Source organism: Giraffa tippelskirchi, chromosome 2 (genome assembly GCF_054371585.1).
Source record: "Giraffa tippelskirchi isolate mGirTip1 chromosome 2, T2T-mGirTip1v1.2.pri, whole genome shotgun sequence".
Classification (NCBI taxonomy): Eukaryota; Metazoa; Chordata; class Mammalia; order Artiodactyla; family Giraffidae; genus Giraffa; species Giraffa tippelskirchi.
In genome coordinates, this window is record NC_137276.1 from 18,656,380 (window position 1) to 18,678,567 (window position 22,188).

At 44.6% G+C, this 22,188-nt stretch overlaps 1 protein-coding gene and 1 long non-coding RNA gene across 29 annotated transcripts in view; one reads left to right on the forward strand and one right to left on the reverse strand.

Annotated features, from left to right (window-relative positions):
* The window catches only part of ACSL5 (acyl-CoA synthetase long chain family member 5), a 49,147-nt gene extending 27,641 nt beyond the window's left edge, over window positions 1-21,506 (reverse strand). For 5 of the 28 annotated variants that reach the window (XR_014068473.1, XM_081539727.1, XM_081539678.1 and 2 more), the window contains exons 1-3: window positions 21,182-21,506; window positions 18,278-18,457; window positions 741-925 (exon numbers count right to left, since the gene is read on the reverse strand). Coding sequence is in view for 20 of the 28 variants with exons in the window: in XM_081539727.1 (XP_081395853.1) it covers window positions 741-896 (156 nt within the window). In the remaining 8 variants the exon portion in view is untranslated. Of the gene's footprint in view, window positions 1-740; window positions 926-2,911; window positions 3,014-15,507; window positions 15,755-18,277; window positions 18,458-21,181 lie in introns of those variants that run through there. The other 23 variants (XM_081539784.1, XM_081539776.1, XM_081539750.1 and 20 more) reach the window with 9 other exon arrangements.
* Window positions 15,174-20,621, forward strand: LOC145525947 (uncharacterized). The gene is made up of 2 exons (XR_014068523.1): window positions 15,174-15,971; window positions 20,346-20,621. It is a non-coding gene; the product is annotated as an uncharacterized LOC145525947 (long non-coding RNA).
* Window positions 21,507-22,188: the final 682 nt, after the last annotated feature.

A 22,188-nucleotide genomic window follows, 5' to 3' on the forward strand; every position in this document is an offset into this window, starting at 1 on the left:
TTCCCAACTAGAAGCGCAGAGTTTGTAACAAGATCAGAAGGGGTTAGCTTTAATGCTTTCTTCTCTGAAAAGGGTTGAAGATGAAAAATCATGAGAGAAAATTCATGGAGCTATCCCTTAGTTCAGAGATATAGGAAGTGGTGTGATTTGTTAAAACGTCAAAGAATTGAGGGGAGACACCCAGTTCAATGTCTGTCAGTTTTAAGAGCGACTATTAACTCAAAGCTGGAATTGAATTCAATAACTTCTTTCCCATTATTAGACATGGTATTTCTCAATGAAAATGTTTTTCTGTCCACAGAATACTGACTCTATCATCTAGATCGTGGGTCAGCAACGTTTTCCTGCAAAGGGCTAGATGGTAAATACTTTAGGCTTTGTGGAACACATATGACCTAGCCCTTTCTTTTATTCTTTTTACATATCCTTTGAAAAATATAAAGAATGTTCTTAGCTTGCTCACACAGATAAAGGTGGATTTTGCCTGCATGCTATAGTTTGCCAATCCCACATCTAGACTTTTGGCATCATAAAGCCAGTAAAATCTGTGATTTCATTACAAACAAAAATGTACCATTACTAGAACTTTCAACTTGTAGATTTTCTGTTAATTTTTGCTACTCAAAAAGGCTTACTTTCCCACACTACTCCCAGTCTCCTTTACCACCTCACCTAAGGTCTTGAATTACAGTTTGTGTTCCATGAAGGCTGACAAACTGCAAAAGTAATTGGCATGTTACCTCAATTCCCACCGACTGCTTGTTCAGATCAACATGAGGCAAGACGGGCTGAGGTCTGTTAACCAACCACAGGAAGATGGCAGCTCCGAAGGTCAGGATGCAGATCAGTGCCGGGGTTGGAAGTGGGGAAAACAAGAAGTTAAAGATAAAAAGCATCTTTATGAATAGCAGCAGGAAATTCAGGCCTGTAAAAAAAAAAAAAAAAAAAAAAGAAGAAGGAAAGAAAAAGAGGAAATGCTGGGTTTGTTTTTTTTTTTTTTTACCTCAAACAGCTCTCTGTGCTTACAGAAGTTACACACACACAAACAACTTCTAACCCTCCAAATCGCCATGGATAACCACTCTAGCAGCTGAATTCCTCCGACTGTTTACCTTAGCAATGTCGGAAATACTAGAATATGTTCTCCACCCTGGCTACTTGACTGTCCTCCCACAAGTGGGAAAGGATCAAAGGAAAGAGGTTAATCATTTCCCATAAAATTTTGAGAAATGACTACCATTTTAGTTTTTGGTTCACAAAGCCTAGAAGAAGCCCTCTGGATCCAACATAAGCTGGTAGTTAGAGGAGGGGGCTCCAGAGAGCTTGCCCACCCAGGCAGATGGAGGGTCATGAAGGACTCTTAACGACTGCATCTCCCTAGTATCAGCCAAACAGAAGACAGAACCTCTGGAGAGGTGATACTAGCCATCTTAGAAATCATGTGTTCTCCTATGAAGGACATTTCTTGCTGGCCCAGATATGCCTTGCTCATTGCTTTCTTTTCTGAGGGTCTCAGAGATCAAAAGCATGACAACTTGCTGGGTCCAAAGTCCTCTTTCTCCAGGGAACCTGGAGGAATCATTTTTATCGGAGACAACTTTAGACAGGTCTGCAGAAAGGATGCTAGAGAATGGGCCCGACACATGGTAGCCAGCGGGCATTGAAGATTTAAGCCAGGAAGAGATCTCTAGGAACCAAAAGAAACAAAGTCTTCCTTCACAACTCAACTTTACTTGTAGCTTCCAGCTAACTTTAGCTTCAAACTACTCTAAAAGGAGGTATTAACATTTGGGTAGATCCTAGGACCTTACTCTCACTGACATCATCTCTTCCAGGTTTTGCCTCAAAACTTTCAGACTTGATTAGGACAATAACAGCGGGAAACATATGAGCACCAACTGTATGCCAGGCACCGAGCTGGGTTATTTGCATGGATTATCTGATTTATTTCAACCAATATCACAAAGTCACATTTTACAGATAAGAAAATAGAAACTCCCAGAAGTAAAGTGGCTTGTCCAAAGTCATTCACCATTTCCCACTGCTGCCTCCCTATTAAAATTGACAGAACCATGACTCATTTCCTCCTTATAGAGTCTAGCCATAGAGTTCAAGAAGGCTGAATTCATCCAGCACCTTAGGAGTCACAGCAAAGGATGTTCAGATGTTGTATGTGTTTCTCCAGTAGTCATGGACAGATGGGAGAGTTGGACCATAAAGGAGGTTGAACACTGAAGAACTGATGCTCTCAAACTGTGGTAATGGAGAAGACTCTTGAGAGTCCCTTGGACAGCAAGGAGATCAAACCAGTCAATCCTAAAGGAAATCAATCCTGAATATTTATTGGAAGGACTGATGTTGAAGCTCCAATACTTTGGCCACCTGATGTGACGAGTGGACTCACCGGAAAAGACCCTGATGTTGGAAAAGATTGAGGGCAGGAGGAGACAGGGGTGACAGAGGATGAGATGGTGGGATGGCATCACCGGCTCAATGGACATGAGTTTGAGCAAACTCTGGGATATAGGGAAGGACAGGAAGCCTGGTGTGCTACAGTCCATGGGGTCGCAAAGTATTGGACACAACTGAGTGACTGAACAACAACAACAAAAATTTACTGTAAAGCCCTAAGAATATCTTAAGAGACTAGAGCAAACATTCCTACTCAAAATCAAGAGAGTGAATAAAGTCCAACAGAGAGATTTATCAAATCAAACTTATAGTCACCATTCGAGGTTTGAGGCAGCTGCCACTAGCAGGCATCTGGAAATTTCTCCATTAAGAAAAACAGTTCGGCCCACTCTCACAAAGTCTTTTATAAAGCCTAGAAATTTTGTGTGGGAGCAGGAACAGTCACAAGAAACCCTGAGTCACTTTTCATCATTTTTTTCTGCCTCTAATTGGTTATTACCTAAATTTGGAGTAGTCCCTTGCCATTGTATGGGGGAAAATTGAACTTCCAGAGACTGAGATGACTGTCCCAACTCTGGTTTCTTCCACGTTGTGTTTATGTGAAGAAAAAAAAAATAAACAGAAGCTTAAAATAAAAGCCAGATCCCACAGGTGGTAGGTTACCTAACAACAGGTGCTGTTGTCACAATCTGCCAGGATTCTGAGAGCTGGGGTTTTTCCAATCTGGCTTTGCCCAGGCCTCTATGAAGTGGCAGTCCAGGAGGCAAAACTCGTTCAAGAGCCAGCCATGCGGGACACTGTCTCTTCAAAGGCTGGCCACCCAAGCCAGGCTGAGAAGGGGGGCCACCCCAGGGAAGGTTGCAAAATGCACAGGAAGGTAGCAGTGCCAGAGGGAGGGGAAACCTGCTTTGTGCTCATACATCTCTGCCCACTGGCAACCTCTCCCTGCCTCAGCTTGGATTCTGCCACCAGTCTGGTGGTTATCTTAGGATCTGGGGTTCTGCCCTCTGCCCTCATTCCACCCTCAAATAAGAGATTTTTACCTGCACCCTTCTCGGCCTCAAGAACAAATTGTTGCCCTTCGGACATTTGCTCTCTTCTTCAGCAAGGCAGATTTATGTCTTAATGGGAGACTTAATGGGAGACTTTGTATACAAAATTTTCAAAAGAGGATTTAAAGGTGAAATGTGCCAGGGTGTCGGGGGGAAGAAGAGGGGTGAACTTCCTGGCAGGTAACACGAAGAGAGGAGAGAAAGAGCCCTTGGCCAGTCTAACGGTGGCACTCGATGTCCACCCCGGCTGATTCTTACCACGTAGTAATGTGAGCCCAGGGTCACCAGAAGGTCAGATTTTTTTTCTCTAGAAAACCTGGAACACTGTATCTTTATGAAAGCTCAATTTTAACTTCTGGTTTAATGAATAAAGGTCTGCTGCTGCTGCTGCTAATCGTCTCAGTCGTGTCCAACTGTTTGTGACCCCATGGACTTCAGCCCACCAGCCTCCTCCATCCATGGGATTCTCCAGGCAAAAGTACTGGAGTGGGTTGCCATTGCCTTCTCCGGAATAAAGGTCTGGCATGGGATAAATGAAAACGTATCTGGGGACTTCCCTGGTGGTCCAGTGGTTAAGAATCCTCCTTCCAATGTAGGGGACGTGGGTTTGATCCCTGGTTGGGGAACTAAGATCCCACATGCCGCAGGGCAACTTCTGAGCCTGAGTGCTCTGAAGCCCATGCTCCAGAACTAGAGAACCCCACACGACGCAGCTAAGACCCAACACAGCCAAATTAAATAACTGAACAAATATTTTTTAAAAAAGGGGGGGGTTGGGGGAGAATGGACACGTGTATATGTATGGGGGGAAAAATACATACACGTTGGGTTTAATCTGGATCATGATCTACCAATTCTTGAGCCCTCATTTTAGACATACTACTGTCCTATTGCCCATAAATGGGATGAGCTTGACCACTTCACTACCTCGCCTACACTGGCAAGGGGCTTTGTTTGCAGTAAACACTGAAGGATGAATCTATTTCGTCAGCTGAAATAGCTTACTCACTTTTTTTGCTACTGCAGATCAGGTATCCACACAGGCTAGACACAGAATTTCAGTTCCTTTCTCCCTGGCTCCCATATATTTTTAAATGGAGGTAAAATTCACATAACGTAGAATAAACCAGTTTTAAAATGGACAATTTAGTAGCATTCAATACATTCACAGTGTTGTGCAACTACTATCTCTAGTTATTTCCAAAACATTTTCATCACTGCAAACAGCGGAAACCATGCACCCATTAAACTGTCACTCTTGTTCTCTCCTCCCTCCACCCTTGGCAACCACTAATTTACTTTGTTTCCATGTATTGGGTTGGCCAAGAAGTTCCTTTGGGTTTTCCAGTAAGGTGGTATGGAAAAACCCAAACAAACTTTTTGGCCAACTTAGTATTTACCGATTTTGAATATTTCATTTAAGTGGAATCAGATAATATGTGACCCTTTGTGTCTAGCTTCTTTCACTTAATATTTTTAAGGTTTATCCATGTTTATGATTTAGCATGTATTAGTATTATATTTCATTCCTTCTTATGGCTGAATAAAATTCCAGTGTATGGATAGACTACATTTTGCTGCCCCATTCATCAGCTGATAGATATTTGGGTTGTTTTCACCATTTGGATATGGTGAATAGTGCTATGACGTGTATATAAGTTTTGTTTGAATATCTATTTTCAATTATTTGGGGTAAATACATAGTAGTGGAATTGCTGGTTCACATGGTATTTTTGTTTAACTTTTTGAAGAATCACCAAACTGTTTTCCGTAGTAGCTGTATCATTTTTATATTCCAACCAGCAATGTAAAGGATTCCAGCTTTTTGCATCCTTGCCAACTTTTGCTATTCTCTGTCTTTTTAATAATAGCCATTTTAATGGGTGTGAAATGGCATCTCACTTTGGTTTTGATTAGCAGTTCCCTTATGACTAATGATGTTGAGCAACTTTTCATCTGCTTTTTGGTCATTTGCATTTCTTCTATGAAGAAATGTCTATTTCAGCCATTTGCCTATTTTTAAATTGAGCTATTATTTGTCCATAAGTTGTTGAGTTGCAAGCTTTCTTTATATATTATGGATCCTACATCCTTTTCAGATATATAATTTTCAAATATTTTCCCCCAATGTATAGGTTGTCATTTCACTATCTTGATAGTCTCCTCTTTGATGTACAACACAGACACATTTTGAAACTGAGGATGCTGACACTAGAGCATAATTTGCAACCATATCATGTAACTCTCTCACTGCTTAAAAGAGAGAAACCGAAGAGCTGAAAGAAGGCAAGACCTTCAGGTTACACCAGCACTGGGCTGGTTGCCATTCTAAACTTTAGAATCTATTAACACTTCCAGAGGTGCTCAAATAACAAGGGGGAAAGCCACCCTCTCTCTCGTCATGTGTTCTGTGTCACTCGAATTACAATTCTGGACCTGTCACTCCACAGAAACCCCTGCAAGCATTTCCTCTTCCCTAATGTTGCTCCCAGTTGGGAAAGAATGGAGTAGCGAGAAGTGCAATAGCAGTAAAAAGAGAGGAAGGAGAGCTGTGTTATGCTGTAGCTAGGGTTCCTGTTTGAGGTTATCTACAGATGGTCGAACAAGCCACAGGCTTCCCCCAAGTGGAAAGCTTCCTCTGCTTTTTGATGTGGCAACCCTGACACGCCTCAGCCCCATCCCCTCTGATGCCCATCTGTCCTCAGTCCTTCCCCTGATTCTTTCCAGGGCCCTCCTTTCCTCTGTGGTTTGGATGGCCAGAGCCAACTTTACTCATCTGGCTCCTGACGTACTGACGTTTCAAGCTAGCTGAAGGACAACTTCTGCCTTCATACCTGCTTGCAAACTCCCAGAACCAGCCTTGGCACCTAAGTTGTGACCACTTCATATTCACCTTTGGGTTTTGCTCCTTTGAAGATTTGGGGCAGCATGTCTTAAGTCTTGATTTCTTTGAATAAAGTCCCTCAATGACCGCTTCTACTCTAAATTCATGTTTTTGGTCAACGATGTTTATTGCTATGAGTCTTTCAGATTATCCTTATAATCCACAAATAATTTTTCTTCTCATGATTCCTTCCATTTAAAAGATTTTATTTTTCTGCCATGCATTCTGCTCTTCAAGCGTAAGTCTACTCCAATCCTAGGGTCTCTGCATTTGCTCTTCTTTTTTGCCTGAAACGCTATCCCGCAGATTTGAAATGGTCATGTATTGCTTCTAGGTAGGATCTCAACTCCAATGTCATTTCCTCAGAGGCTCTCTAGAATCACCCTATTGGACCTCAAAAGCTATCATGGACCCTGCTCTCTCTTCTTCATGTCACTGTCAGCTATCTTAAACAGTCCTGGTCCATTGCCCCTATTAAACTGATGGTTTAATTGGAATGGGGACTTTTGTTTTGTTCACTGTGGTGCTTCCAATGCCTGCATCATGCTTGGCATAGAGGAAACTTCCAATGAGTGGTTACGGAATAAATGATCAGTTTTCTAGTTCAGAATTATCTGCTCTACACCCTCTCAGTTGACTCATTTTTCCCTTAATAAAACTCCCCCACCTACAAGCTCTCCAATCTTAGATCATCAAAAGTCACTCTGGACAATCTTGAGACATGCACTCCCAATCAATATTTTGACAAGGTATTTGTTTTGGAATAACAGATGGTGAAAGGATGTATTTCTAACATATCAAAAGCTGGTCAGGGTCAGTTTATTGCTCCAGGTTTAGAGGCAGCTACAGGATTGGATCTTATCAGATGAAGTCATCTACAGTGTTCAGTGGGCAAAAAATCCAACCTAGAAATATGTAATTCTGTTACTCTGGATTTCTGGAATTCAAAGGACAATAAGAAAAATTATCTTTGCTTTTAAGCTTGAAGAACTAATTATTTTTCTATGCAATAATGAGATATATATTGCAATTATAAGCTTTTTTAAAAAAAAAATTTGCCTTCTAGAAAGTGGCTCACTCATTAGGGCTTAACTGGTTTTTGTGTTCTCCTGCATATATGGGCTCATTCTGTGGTGATAGTAAGTTCATTAAAAGAGAGTCCAGAGTCCCCAAGTTCTTATACCCAATTAATTAACAGTCTTCCATCCTGAATTACCTACTGTCTCCTAGAGACTATGAAACAAGTCTTCACAACTCATAATGACTCCAGAGGGGCCTGTGTGTTATTTAGGAGGCTGTATATGAAAGTTCTGCTTTCTTGGTTGGGCTTTAAGTTCTAACCCAGCCTTCACTGTTGTTTCCCTTAAATTTCTGCCACCTCCAGTTTAGAAAGGCTTCATTTCATTCCTCAAGGGCTTTCCTGTTGGCTCAGCAGTAAAAAATCCCCCTGCCGATACAGGAGATGTGGGTTCAATCCCTGGGTCCGGAAGATCCCCTGGAGAAGGAAATGGCAACCCACTCCAGTATTCTTGCCTGGGAAAATCTCACGGACAGAAGAGCATAGTGGAATACAGTCCACAGGGTTGCAAAAGAGTCAGACATGATTTAGCGACTAAACAACAACAACATTTCATTCCTTAACTGAATAGCTAATATGTATAGACAAATTTCAAAATAATTGCAAAAGATCAATAGGACATTACAAACCAATAGCCTCATGACTACACTTGGGAGGAACTGATAAACTTTTCCTTAATATGCAATAAATGTGAACCACATTTATGTGTTCTAGTGTTCTAGTGCAAGATCCTTCACCCAGTTTCCTCAAGAACTAAGGAGTTTTCACCTTTCCTTCTACCCAGTTTACTCTTCTGTAGCAAATAGAGTTTTCTTCTACTAAAAAATAAAAGATAATATGATTTGAGACAACAAACCTGTTTCGCAAAACTAGCCAGAGGAAAAGCTGATAATGAGGACATAGCACAGGGAACTATACTCAGTATCTTATAATAACTTATAATGAAAGAGAATGTAAAAAAGAATATATATATAAATATACATACGAATAACTGAATCACTTTGCTGTACACCTGAAACTAACACAACATTGTAAATTAACTATACTTCAATAATAATTTTAAATAATAATAATTTTTTAAAGGCAGATACAGAAAAGCATTGGTTCTTAAAGAGGGTGAGTGAAGTCGCTCAGTCGTGTCCGACTCTTTGCGACCCCGTGGACTGTAGCCCACCAGGCTCCTCTGTCCATGGGATTTTCCAGGCAAGAATACTGTAGTGGGCTGCCATTTCCTTCTCCAGGGGATCTTCCCAACCCAGGGATCGAACCCAGGTCTCCCGCATTGCGGGCAGACGCTTTAACCTCTGAGCCACCAGGGAAGCCCATAAAGAGGGTAAACCTCAACTAACCATGGCATTATTATTTTTCTTTTTTTTTACAACAACCAATATTTCTTGCTCATCCTTCATCCAGGATCCAGGTACCTATGCTATTTTACATCATTTAAAAATCAAAAGGACCAATATTCAGTTATATCCAAGATAAAATTTATTTTCATATTTCCCAATTTTAAAAAAAGTGGCTGAGAGGGGAATCCTAAAATTCCTGTAAAGAAATAAGAGGCAATTAGATACCATGAGCTATGTCAATAAGGTGTCATCTCATCGCAGTGACTCTTATCCAACTCTTTGGACTATAGCCCGCCAGTCCCCTCTGTCCATGGGATTTTCCAGGCAAGATACTAGAGTGGATTGTTATTTCCTCCTCTACAGGATCTTCCCGACCCAGGGATCAAACTCATGTCTCCTGCGTCTCCTGCATTGCAGGCAGATTTGTTGTCTGCTGAGCCATCAGGGAAGCCTTCAGTAAGGTGGACAGTTACCAAATCAGTAGCCAGAAAATCAATAGCTTTCCTATATTTTGAAAATAATGGAAAAGATGCCATTACCAATAGTGTATATAAGAATAAATGTGTAAAACCTATATTTAAAAAGTGAAACCTTGAAAAAAATGGAAAGATATACTTGAAATAATCAAGGGGTCCTATCTTCCTAAATAAATCTATTCATTTAATGCAACCCTAATAAAGACCAACAAGATTTTCTTGGGAAACTAAAAAGTTAAAGCTAACCCAGAAAAAGAAAACTTATAAAACATAGAAAATTTTTGAAAAATAACAGGAATTGGGTGGGTAGCAGTGAAGTAAACATTACCAAATTTGCTTACTATGAAAATTTTCTATTGGTTATCAATAGACAAGTCTATGTAATGAGAAAATCCTGAAATACCCTCAGTGGATGCTGTTATCATATACTAAATTGCAGTCCAAATTAAGATAGATTTTTTTTCACTTCCAATCAAAAAGCTATTGTATTGGAGTTGAATTTGCTCTGTCCTTGGGTTTGGGTCTTGCATGTTTCCTGGGGCTCAGCAGACAGCTTGGGCTGCAAGCACCCCTAGGCAGAGACTATATTAGCCCAGAGTGCCAGAGAGCCACCCTCCCCTTTCACTCACCATTGTCACAAGTTCAGAGAAGGGCAGGGTTGAGGGGGGTGGTCTGGGGGAGGAAACAGCTTGCAAAATTCAACTCTGCAATGAACATGATGTGTGCCTATGCCCAATGGGGCAGGGAGTGTGGGTAGGGATGGGGGTAGAGTCGCCTAGCCCTCTTCAGAAATGCCACATCTGGGACTTCCTGCCATAGCAAGGGCAACACTCAACAGCCTGACCTGAGTGAGGTCAAGCTTCATTCATCCTGCAAGTATTCAAATAAACAAGTACTTACTGTGTGCCAGGGAGTGGGTTCAACAATGGTGAAAGTACATTCAGAGTTCCTAGTCCATCGGGGATAAAACCACTTCCCCAGATGGAAAACCTATGTTCTGTGAAATGTACCCCAGCTCTGGGAGCATCTGCTGGAATGGACAAAGTGCGTGTGTGGCAAGACATACATTTATCCTCTGTATTTTAAATTTACATATCATTTCCTTTGAATAAGGCAAACTAAGATCTTGTTTGTATACACTAGTGTATACCCAGCAATGTACCATGTGTATTCAGCATTGTGCCATGTGCAGAGGGCCAAACACTTAGAAGACACAGCTCCTGCCCTCTGGGGACTTACAGGTCCATCAAACACTGAAAGCACTTATAGAAGGATGCAGTGTAGAAGATGAGCTAATGACTTTGAAGGAGAAGCCAGTGTAGACTGGAGATGGTGGAGGTACCTCCAAGGAGCACTAGCTCCTCAAGGATGCGTGGTCTTTGATCCCCTGGCTTTATTGCCAATACGATAGTCTTTTGTCCAGGGTCAATCAAGGATGACCACCCCACAAAGGAAGCCGATGGATGCTAAGATCCCAACTATGATCCCAACCAGGGTCACTGTCACCAAACCATCTTTCTCCACTGTTATCTGTGTCTCTCCATCCACTCTTCCATGGTGAGAGTCGTCACCACATTAGGCAGGATAAACCTCCGGGGAAGAGAGGAAGAGGAATAGTCAGATGTTGGGTGAGAGGTGAGGTGTGGTTGGAGACACAAGAGCAGGACAAGCGTGAAGGGAAATGGTGAAGAAGCACTTCTGATGGGGGTAGAGGATCTGCCTTTAGTTGAGAGGGAAAAAGAAAAGGCTTCCAAATGACTGAATAAGACAGTGTATGGGGCCTGGTATAGACACTGCAGCACAGGAGTCATTCAGTTCCCGAACGCCAGAGAGCACTGGGGTGCCAACCTTGGCCAGTTGGGTTGGGTAGAATTTACCAGGAAAGCCCTCATTAAGTCAAATGCCAAAATCATCTTACCTCAGTCCATGAGGATAGTATAGAATAGTTGCTGAGCCACTCATAAACTGGTGACAGGCAGTGACAAATCCCACTGGATCTCAGATCAGCTCAGTCAGCTTTGACCTACTACTGCCCTTCCAACAAGTCAGAGTCCGGCAGACCAAACCCAAGGAAAGCCTTGCTTCAGTAAACGTTTCCAAAGGCTTCCCAAGCTTATTGCTGACCAAGTGAATTATGAGAGCATGGAGGTCAGCAGAGCCAGTACCATCTACTGGAGTTGATAAGAGCCTGTACAAAGATAGGCTGGACAAAGTGCTAGGACTAAGTCACTGAAGAGCAGGATAAAGACAGGCTGATGCAAGAGGTTGGGAGAGAGGCCTCTGCAGAATCAGCCTTCGCACTCTTGGTTGGGCCAATGGTCAGGGCTCACCAGACTGAATGTGCAAGTGGCCTCAGGTCCCACCACAGGGAGGGAACACAGCTCCACCAGCAGCAGATAATTGGATTAAAGACTTACTGAGAATGCCCCTGCCCACCAGAACAAGACCCTGTTTTTCCCACAGCCAATCTCTCCCATCAAGAAGCTTGTACAAGCCTCTTAGCCTCATCCATCAGAGGGCAGACAGAAGGAAAAGCACAATCACAGAAAAACCAACCAAACTGATCACATGGGCCACAGCCTGGCCTAACTCAATGAAATTATGAACCATGCCATGTAGGGCCACCCAAGACAGACGGGTCATGGTGGAGAGTTCTGACAAGACATGGTCTGCTAGTAAATGGAATGGCAAACCACTTCAGCATTCTTGCCTTGAGAACCTCACGAACAGTATGAAAAGGCAATGTGCAAACAACAAGCTTTATTCCCCAAAGTCTCAGCTCCAATGGTAAACTTTTAAGGCCCTATCCTTTCCAGGTACCTGAGTATCAGCACTGCTGCTGCTGCTGCTACGTCGCTTCAGTCGTGTCCGACTCTGTGCGACCCCATAGATGGCAGCCCACCAGGCTCTGCCATCCCTGGGATTCTCCAGGCAAGAACACTGGAGTGGGTTGCCATTTCCTTCTCCAGAGTATCAGCACTACCATCTACCAAATAGATGGCCCTGTTTGATTTCTCCTAGTTTGACAGTTACCTAATGTCACTGAGCATCAGTTTCCCTCCATTGCACTCCAGAAGGGGCAGGTTAGTGTCTTCGCTTTGGATGGACCTTCCAGTACACTGTCTGGGACGTGGGAAGCCCTCAGTGAAGAAAAGCTTCCCTTTTCCCTCTGCCACTTACCTCGATTTCCAACTTCTTGTCAATATCAGATGTTCTATTTTGAGATGTCCCCAAAGAGAAGAGTTGGTCATGGACTTTGTACTGTAACTGCCCTTCAACTTATACGCAAATGTCTTACCATCTCCTCATTTGCATTCAAACAGAGGATTTCTAATTGGAGACCACATGGTCTCCCTCAACCTGCATCCTCCCATAGCCACTTCAACCTCTTAGAGTAGAATGACCCATGGAGAGACCCAGAAATCTACGACCAGCTCCCCAACAGAGGGTGGGTACCATGGCCTGGCGACAGCAGTCCAAGGGCTGCCTAACCTTCCGAGCTCCAAAGCTCTTATTTGTCTTAATGACATGAATTAAGAGCCTGGGAAATACCAGGCTCTGTGTCAGGGGAGGAATGAGAAGTGCTCAGGATGCACAGTTACGCGGGGGAAGAAACAGATCAGGATATGTTTACAACAGGGTGCGGTGAGAGTAAAAGCGAAGGCTGACCTCAGGGCTGCTGGAGACACGTCACCCTGGCAGGATGTTTCCAGACATGGGTCGCCTGAGGTCACATCTCAAATGGGAGTCAGTTCATCCGCCGGCCAGGCGTATGAGACAGAGAGAAACAGAAATCACATTCTTGATTTCTGAGAAATCTCCAAATCCTGGTTTAGGAATTCACCTGCCAAGAAGTGGGAGTTGTTTTTTTTTTGGGGGGGGGGGTGCAATCATGTAACTTTATAAAATGAACCACTTAAAAGTGAATAATTCAGTGGGCACTTAGTACATTCATAATGTTGTTCAACCACCTCTATCTAGATTCAAAACACTTTCGTCATCCCCAAAGGAAATCCTCTCCCATTAAGCAGTTACTCTTCTTTCCTCCCCATCCCTGGCAACCACTGATGGATCTGCTTTCCATTTCCATGGACGTGCAGTGGGAGGATTTGCAAAAAAGAAATTTCTTCTGGTTTGTTACTCTTAGGTCCATGCACTAAACTAGACTCATCAGAAATGGAGGCAGAGTTTGCCCTCAGAACTAAATGAGCCAGATTCCACTCCAGTCTTTTCATACTGTGTCCAGGTTTTTTTCTCAGTCTTGGTTTCCCCCATCTACAAAAAAACATACCTACCTCATAGGACTGTTTTTGAAGAGCAAGAGATGAAAGCCCCGTAAAACAGTAAATACATCACTGCCCCCACTGTAAATAGTCAATGAATGATAGCTGTATTATTTGCATTCTAGAAAAACGTCAACCTAAAAAGTCTCTAATAGATACATGAAGTCAATATCTACCTACCTACCTACCCCCTAGGTCACCATACATAAGAATCTTTTTACAAACGAAAATATCTAGAAAATCCAAAGGAAGGCTAACTCTACACAGAGGTGGATGGAACGTGTCTTTTAGCATCACACGGACTGTAGCTTCAATTCCAGTTGACAACTGGCTTCACCTCTCTGAGCCTACTCTCTTCACCACCTATTTCCTAATATCGTCTTAGTTAATGTCAGAGTCCCTGTGATGATCTAGTGCTTAACTGGCTTCCTCTTCCCTCTCCCACTTTGTTTCCACACACTTTCTCCTTCCCTAACCCCCAGCCTACTTCTTGCATCTGGAGCCCCCATTGCATGTTTAGCATTTAGGCATTCAATGATACACTGATATTATTTTAGGTGCCATTGCCTCCAGAGAGTTAGAATATGACTTGGAGAAAAGATTATTTTAGGTCAGGACCTCAACAAATACACTTGGCTGAAGCATCCTGTTTGGTCTGGAAAATGGTTAGAAAAAAACCCAAACAATATTACATTGAGTGAGTGAAGTTGCTCAGTCGCGTCTGACTCTTTGTGACCCCATGGACTGTAGCCTCCTGGGCTCCTCCATCCATGGGATTTTACAGGCAAGAATACTGGAGTGGGTTGCCATTTCCTTCTCCAGGAGATCTTCCCGACCTAGGGATTGAATTGGACTATGTTTATCTGGGATGTGCCTGCCTTGCATTCTGTCAGACTTCCCCACCCTGACCTGCATCTTATTTCGTATCATCTACTTTACTTAGCTCTATTGCCTGTCTGTTCTATAATGATTTGTGAGTCTTGTTTTATTTCTGGTTTTGTTCCTTTTTTTGTGCCAACTATATAAGTGATACTTACAAGATGTTGTACTACGTCTCTTCCAAGACTATTCAGTGTTCAACCTCAAATATTTATCAGCTGGAGGGAACAACCATAAAGTAACTCCCATGCTGGAATATAGAGGGCGGTATCACCAAAACCAATGACTCCTTTTTAAAAAATTCTTAACTAAATCAATCTTTTATTTTTAAATTAAATTAAATTTAGCTTAATTTTATTACTTTTGAAGACTACCAGTTACCTACAAATTGGAGTTTAGATTCAATCTTGCTTTTCAAACCACCAAAAAGACGGATACCCACAGAAGGCAGTAAGCCCCAATCATGGAATTCCTTCCCAACACTCACTCCTTGAAGGCCAACCTGTGGCCCTACCCCTTCAAACAGACCCAGCTTCATCCAGAAAGCACTCATTCCACCCGTCACGCATCCAGCAGCTCTTCCCCTCAGAAGGTCTCAAAATCCATCAGGAAAATCGAGGACACTCTCCAGCCCAGATCCCTGAGTCAGGAAGATCCCTTGGAGTAGGAAATGACAACCAGTCCAGCATTCTTACCTGGGAAATTCCATGGACAGAGGGGCCTGGAATGCTATGGGGTCACAAAGAGTCAAACATGACTCAGTAGCACCCTTCTCTTCCCTCCAGTGCAGCCCAGGGGAGCTATAGGCAGAGCCTCAGGCCCACAAAAAGGGGTCTGGGTTGTGGTTCCCTTCCCCAAGAGAGGCAGGAGAAAAGAAAACCAATTCCTGCTCCACATTCGTCCTCCCCCTTGACCTTCCTGATGAGGAGGGTTTAAAAAAGTCCTTCAGACACCAGTGAGAAAGCAAGTGCCGACACGTGCTTGGGATACAGGAAGCTCTAAGCTCCCCAGAGCTGGCGGTCAGGATGCCCCCCAGGCTTCTGCCCCACACCCACAAGACCCCTTGCCAAATATACCTCCAGCTGCCCCCTTACCCTGTGAGAGGACCACATCTCTTTGATGCTCCCAGCGAATGGAGCCTCCTGGCTCTGAGTGGCTCCAGGCATATGAGTCCCTCTGAGTCCTTGCCCCTCACCCAGCTCCTCCAGGGTCAGGGGGGCTTCAGAGCATCCCTTCAGGCTGAAGATCTCTGGTTCCAAGCCGTCAGCCCCGAGTCTGAGCTGCCCTGAGTCAGGAGTCAGACCACAGCGGGCTTCTAATGTGCTCGGGGACTTCACTTCCTGGTTTTTCTTTCACAACAGAAAGTGGAAGTGTTCTGACCAGAAGGAGAAAAGCTGCCAAAGCTCCCCTGGCTGGGTTTCAGAGCCTTTACTGGCAGTCCCTGAGGGCTGATACAGCAGCCAGCCTGCATTCACAAACTCACGCTCTGTCTGCCTGACGATGGAGAACCAGATGAAGATGATGGAGGTGCCCCTCGCAGACCACCCCTGTCAGAGAGGTGAGACCCCTGCTGGATTCCCGGGACAATGAAGTCCAACCACAGGGCACCTTGGCCCTCACATCCTTCCCAGGACCGTGGGGACACCTGGAGGCCAGCTCCGCTGGCCAGCCATGCATGCCGTCGTTTCTCCCTAGTCCCCGCTTGCCTGCCTCAGATCTTGGAGCTGTGCTGAAAGAGCCAGCAAAACGAGCACATCAGGAACCACAGGGACAGCTGCGGAGAGTCTGTTTGTTTCCTCTGACACATCCTCTTCAGACCTCCAATGTTTAATTAAAAACGTTTGCTGCTGGCACCCTTACCTCCCAGATAAAATCTGAGAAATTGTAAAATCAGGAATCCACAAGCACATATGCCATCAGCTGTCAGACTGATCCTGTATCTTGCAGGAGCCTCTGAAAAACTTCACTGTACACTCTTGAGACAACGACAGTGAAAAGGCAAACTACTTCTTGATATTATTATAAAAGGGGCTTCCCTGGTGGCTCACTGGTAAAGAATCTACCTGCATTGCAGGAGACACAGGTTGGATTCTTAGGTTGGGAAGATCCCCTGGAGGAGGAAATGGCAACTCGCTCTAGTGTTCTTGCCTGGGAAATCCCATGGATAGCGGAGACTGGTGGGCTATAGTCCATGGGGTTGCAAAAGAGTTGGACATAACTTAGCGATTGCTGCTCCTGCTGCTAAGTCGCTTCAGTCATGTCTGACCCTGTGTGACCCCATAAATGGCAGCCCACCAGGCTCCCCTGTCCCTGGGATTCCCCAGGCAAGAACACTGGAGTGGGTTGCCATTGCCTTCACCAAACTTAGTGACTAAACAATAACAATTATTATAAAAATTGCTTTGCATGTGCAGACACCTTGAAAGGGTGTTGAGGACTGGTCTTCAGGGCATCAGAACCCATAGTATTCTCATCGGATTCACCTATGGTTGTGGCCGCAGAAGGGCATGGGAGTTTCCATTCTCAGATTTGAAGGCAGAAAAAACGAATTCTTCTAACCCTTCCCAACCCCACCTCTCCCCACCACCTCTCAGACACCCCAGAATTAAGCAGCACTTTCCCCAGCCTCAGTCCCTTTAAGAAGGCTCAACGTAAATCCAACAAGAGCTCAGGTCTTCACTAGAGATGTATTAGGGTTCCTGCTCTACACAGAGGAGTTCCTCAAAGCCTCCAACCATAAAAACCAGAGTGAGCTGTACCCCAGTCTCAGGGAACATAAGAGCTGGTCCCTTGACTTCATGGGATCCCATTTTAGACATGGAAGAAAGCTGAAGTAGGTTAGAATGAGGGTGTCCCCCCTCTGCCCACCGCCTTTCCATCTTTGGGTTCATCTCTTGGCTGGAAGAACACTTGTCTTTGCTAAGTTTCCAAGCTCGTCTCCCCAGGGGCAGCTCCCTCCAGCAAAGAGCAGAGGACAGCACAGTGGGTATCGAGTCTCAGCCATTCTAATGCTGCTGGGCTTTTCCCTGGGTGCTGTCTTCTTTTACCAACCAGACGAAGAGCTTAGGGCCAGGAGAAGATGGTTCCCTCTAGGATCAAACGCTCAAGTTTGGAAGAGTCTGGGTGGCTCTAAAGCTCTAGCACCTGGAGGTGCATTTTTGTTCAATCATACACACACCAGGGATACTGCCAAATTTTGACGGAACGATGGACAGTTTTCACAGCACTCAAGAATTCTGCATCAGGCAGCATACCAATCAGGACTCAGATTCTTGCCCCACCTCCTCTTAGCTATGCAGCCCAGGCCGTGCTGGTTAACAGTCCAGAGGCATGTCATTCACCTGTGATACGGGAATGATACCCCTTACCTTACAGGAGGTAATGAGCCAATGTACATCACACATCTAGTACAGACCCCAGCATCGGATAGCAAGTTTGCTAAGGGTTCCCTTCCCTGCTCCCTTCCAAACGGGAAGGGCTGCAGCTGGCAGATGGCGTTTCCAATCATACAGACATTTCAGAATGGAAGATGAAGGAGACCCACATCTTGGCTTTGGCTATAACCCTTAAAGCTTTTAAGTCTGTTTTATTTGCACTTAGTAAAATCAACCACTCTCTCTTCCAAGTCCATCTCCTGCTAGCAGTTCAGATTCCTTCCATGTCTCCACCCGCCTTTTGCAGCTGATTTTTTTGCCTCGCATGCAAGTCAGCTAAGATCACTATGCAAACAAATGCTATTTCATGTTGTAAAAGAGCCTTAGCCTGAGAATAGGCACATGTCCAACTTTCTTCTCCCCAGTCACCCCCACCTCTACTATCCCATATCATATATGCTATAGAGCGGGTAGCATTATTGCAGTTTACCTTGTAAGAGTCTGTTCACTTCCAGGTTCCAGGAAATGTGCCCCTCGCAGCTGTCTGTACTGGTTCAGCACCACATTCAGGAGCCTCTGTCTTTTCCTTAGCGCTGGAGTCTGAACCACACCTGAAGCCAATGTGTATCGTACTGAGAGTAGCTAACCAGCTCTCCTGGAACCTTTGAACCTATTGCAATAGAGGTTCAAAGGTAGACGTTACCTATTCAAACACTTGCACAGTAACCTCTGGCAGTGAGAAGTGTAGGATTTGGCAAAAGTTTAAAACAGGAGATTGTTATGCAATGGGCTTTAGAGGAAGAAAAAAAGAGAGAGAGAGAGAACAAGAGAGAGAGAGAGAGAGAGAGAGAGAGAGAGAGAGAGAGAGAGAGAGAGAGAGAGAGTCCTCAGCTCGGAAAGCTAACTTTTAACAAGCAAAACCTTTTATAAAGCCCATACCTTGGGGAAGGGGAGGAGGTAAACAAGGCTTTGCATCTTCATTTTTGGGCAGAATCCCTGAGATTGTGATAGGAAGAGGAAGGTCTAAGTAACAAGAGGGGAAAAGTGCTCCTTGATTTTAGGGGAAGAGAAAATTGAGACACCACTCTAAGTGCCTCCAGTTATAACTTTAAGATTCGGATAAGCAGAGGTCTGTCTTTTAGAGATAAGCCTTCTTCTGGAATGGGCTAGTGACCCCTCTAGAATTACAATGTTTTCAAGTCACTCTAGAATCTAGACAGAGGGACAGGCATAGCTGGGTCGGATTTAGAACCCAGAATGATGGGTACAGCCTGCACCACCCACAGCTGAGCGAGCACTGAAGAAGCAGGGTTGCTAAGGCATCACAGTTCAGCCTATCCTCCTCTCTCTTTCCATTTTCAAGTCACTAGTCACCAATCTCCAGTCCAAAATCTTTGAGACTGCAAGGCATCATCACTAAGCAAAAATGCTGGATGGGCATGCAAGCAATTCTGGAGAGTGATCTCTATTTAATAGGTGAGGCCAATGAGGCCTTATCAGGTGAAAAAAATCACCCAGCATCATGCAGTCGGTTAGCACTCAAGGCCAGACCTGACCCAGCGTCACAGACCACCACCGCAGAGCCTTTGCATGGTGCTGCTTTGTTGCTAAATGTTCATTTCACCACTAGCAGACCTCAAATATTTGAATGCTTTCTGTGTATCAGGCCTGCAGAAATTCGTGGAAATGCTGCATTAGGTTTCTTCTCACTGAATTTGGTCTGGCGGCCAATATCTAAATCAGAAGCCAACACCACTTCCTGCTGACTCGGCCTGGAGGAGTCGTCAAGTCCTCATTAACAGTAAGAGGTCTTAAGTGGCCAGAATCTCATGCAGGTTGTCGGCACATTGACTCCACAGACTCACTTCTTGCCCCGCAGCCCTAAGCCTGCCCTAGGACCTGAAACAAAAAGTCTTCTAAGAGGTAGCTTAGAGAAAGATATGCTTCAATGGGAACTGGGAACTGATTGGGGTAATGTCAACTTGTGTTAAGTAGCAACCCACTGAACACCTGCTGACACCACACTTGCCTGAGAGCACGATGCTCTGAGTGGTTCCCAAACTCCAGGGAGCCATATAGTTCCCTGGAGAGCTTGTTATGTTGATGGCTGGGCCCATGCTGGCGTTTCTGACTCAGTGGGCCTGGGTCAGGGCTCTAGAATCTGCATTACTGACAATTTCAGATGATGTGGAGGCTGCTGGTTTGGGGACACACTTGGACCACCACTGCTCCAAGCAGCCACCCCATCTTCCATGGACTCAACTACTGGACTGTTAAAAAGAACTCTGCATAGGGTCATTTTGGCTCTGGTGACCCTATAATTGGAAGGACAATTTGATGCAGAGTGGAACTCATGACATGCCCTAGAAGAGAGGTGAGGCTCAAGACCAGTGAGGGGCCAAGACCTGGAGGGTGATTTGACACCAGCAGAAAGTATTGCCTCTCACTCTTCTTTATGTAAATCAGCGCTGGCATCCCAGCTGGATGACCCATGTGGGTATGAGTGTGGGTGTGGAAGGGGGACCCCCTGATCTAACAACCATAATTTTATTCTCCAGGGCACCTGAGACACCAAAAGGTGAAGCAGCCAGCTAGGATGAGTCATCAGTTTAGTAGGAGAGGGGAATCCCGAATCCAGGCTTCCACTGCCTAGCAGGCCACGCTGTCTCCCTATCAACTATGGTTTCCTACAGTCTCTCTCTTCAAAAACCCTTGTGTTCGATAATGTTTTGCAACACCCTCCACGTCACCCTCCCTTCACATAGCCATTTGCATTGAGAAATCAATAAAAAGCAAGCCCCTTGCCAGTCCAGGCATCCTATCACTTCTAAAAACTGCAAGTCTTCCTTGTTTTATGTCTTTCATGGGTGAGCTGTCCGAGGTAAGGAGTCTGACCCAATAGCTGTCTTTCTGACACACAAGCTCGCTGCTCTGGTCAGCGGGAGGGGAGCAGTGTACACTCTTTCCCCTTTTGTAGGGACAAAGGAACCACACACCTCATTTACAACATTTCAAGAAGACCAGAAGCTAACATTCCAGAGTTTTGTAACACAGTCTGGAAAGAGCCAAAATACCTCTTGTGATAGGGTTGGCAGGTCGTTGGAAGTAGAAACCAGGTTTCCTGTACTTTTAAAGTGGAGAAGTCAGAAAACCAGACCTTCTCAGCAGGCCAACTTTACACAGCATCGCTCTGCATTTATATAGCTCCTCTCAATTTATAAAACACCTCCAGACTAACTCTTACCTAACCTGTGAGGGATAAAGAGGGACAACACCTTCAGGGGCCACCAGGAGCCAAGCTCCATGAAAAGGACTTCATTTGGCCCTCACAGTAAGTCTGCCAGGTAGTTATTTGTATGGATGAAAAGAAGAAGGCTCAGAGCAGGTACATTACCTTCCTAAGAAGATGATGATGATGGTGGGGCCAAGCATGTTTTTAAAAAATATTTTCAGGCTATTTTGCAAAGCTGGATGGTTCACAGCTTGTTCTTGAAAAAGAGGTTTGGTGGCAAGGCAGATTTTAGAGCAGATTGGGAGGCGTGAATCAGTCAGGGAACCAAATGTTATTTAAAGGTCTTCAGGGTGTTTCCAGATTTCAGACATCACCAAACCTTTATGAAGTCCCTCTAGAGGAAAGTGGAATTTCTCCTTTGAATAAAGCCTCTGCCCTCAGAATCTAGATGACTCATCTTGCATCTCTGGCTCCTCTGCTTTAGAACACTTCACTCGGTTCAGATTCCTGAATAGCTGCTCAACAATGCTCACTGCCAGCATTCCGAAGGAGGGCAAAGAAGGAAGCTGGAGATGAGAAGGGCAGCCCAGGACAGGTGGAGTAGCTGGGATGTGTGGCGCCAGGCAAACACTTATCAAGGAAGGACCTGAGGCTATTTTGACTGCTAATCCAAGACTTTAGAAGTCAGGCAACATGACCCAAGAAAAAAGAGAAGCAGAGTCCTAGAGCTATGGTGGTGGTTTAGTCGCTTAGTCATGTCCGACTCTTGCAACCCCGTGGACTGTAGCCCGCCATGCTCCTCTGTCCATGGAATTCTCTAGGCAAGAATACTGGAGAGGGAAGAATCCTAGAGCTATAGGCTGAACCTATTCATGTTGACTCAGTAATGATGAATCAGAAAGGAAAGAGATGTCGTGTCCCTCCCAGGAGTCAGCTGGACAGCAGGGCAGAGGGTGCGATGGTACAAAGTGGGTGAAATGTAAGCTGTGATAGATTGACCTTTAGCTTCCCACATGGAAGAGCTGACTTCAAAGTTTTCCCTTCCACTGAGACATGAAATGGAAGGGACAAAGTTCCCTCAACTTGACAAAGTTGCCCTAATTGACTATTCTGATTATCGGAATTCCATACCCACATTTTCCTTGGTTATCTGATGTTTCAAAAGGCTA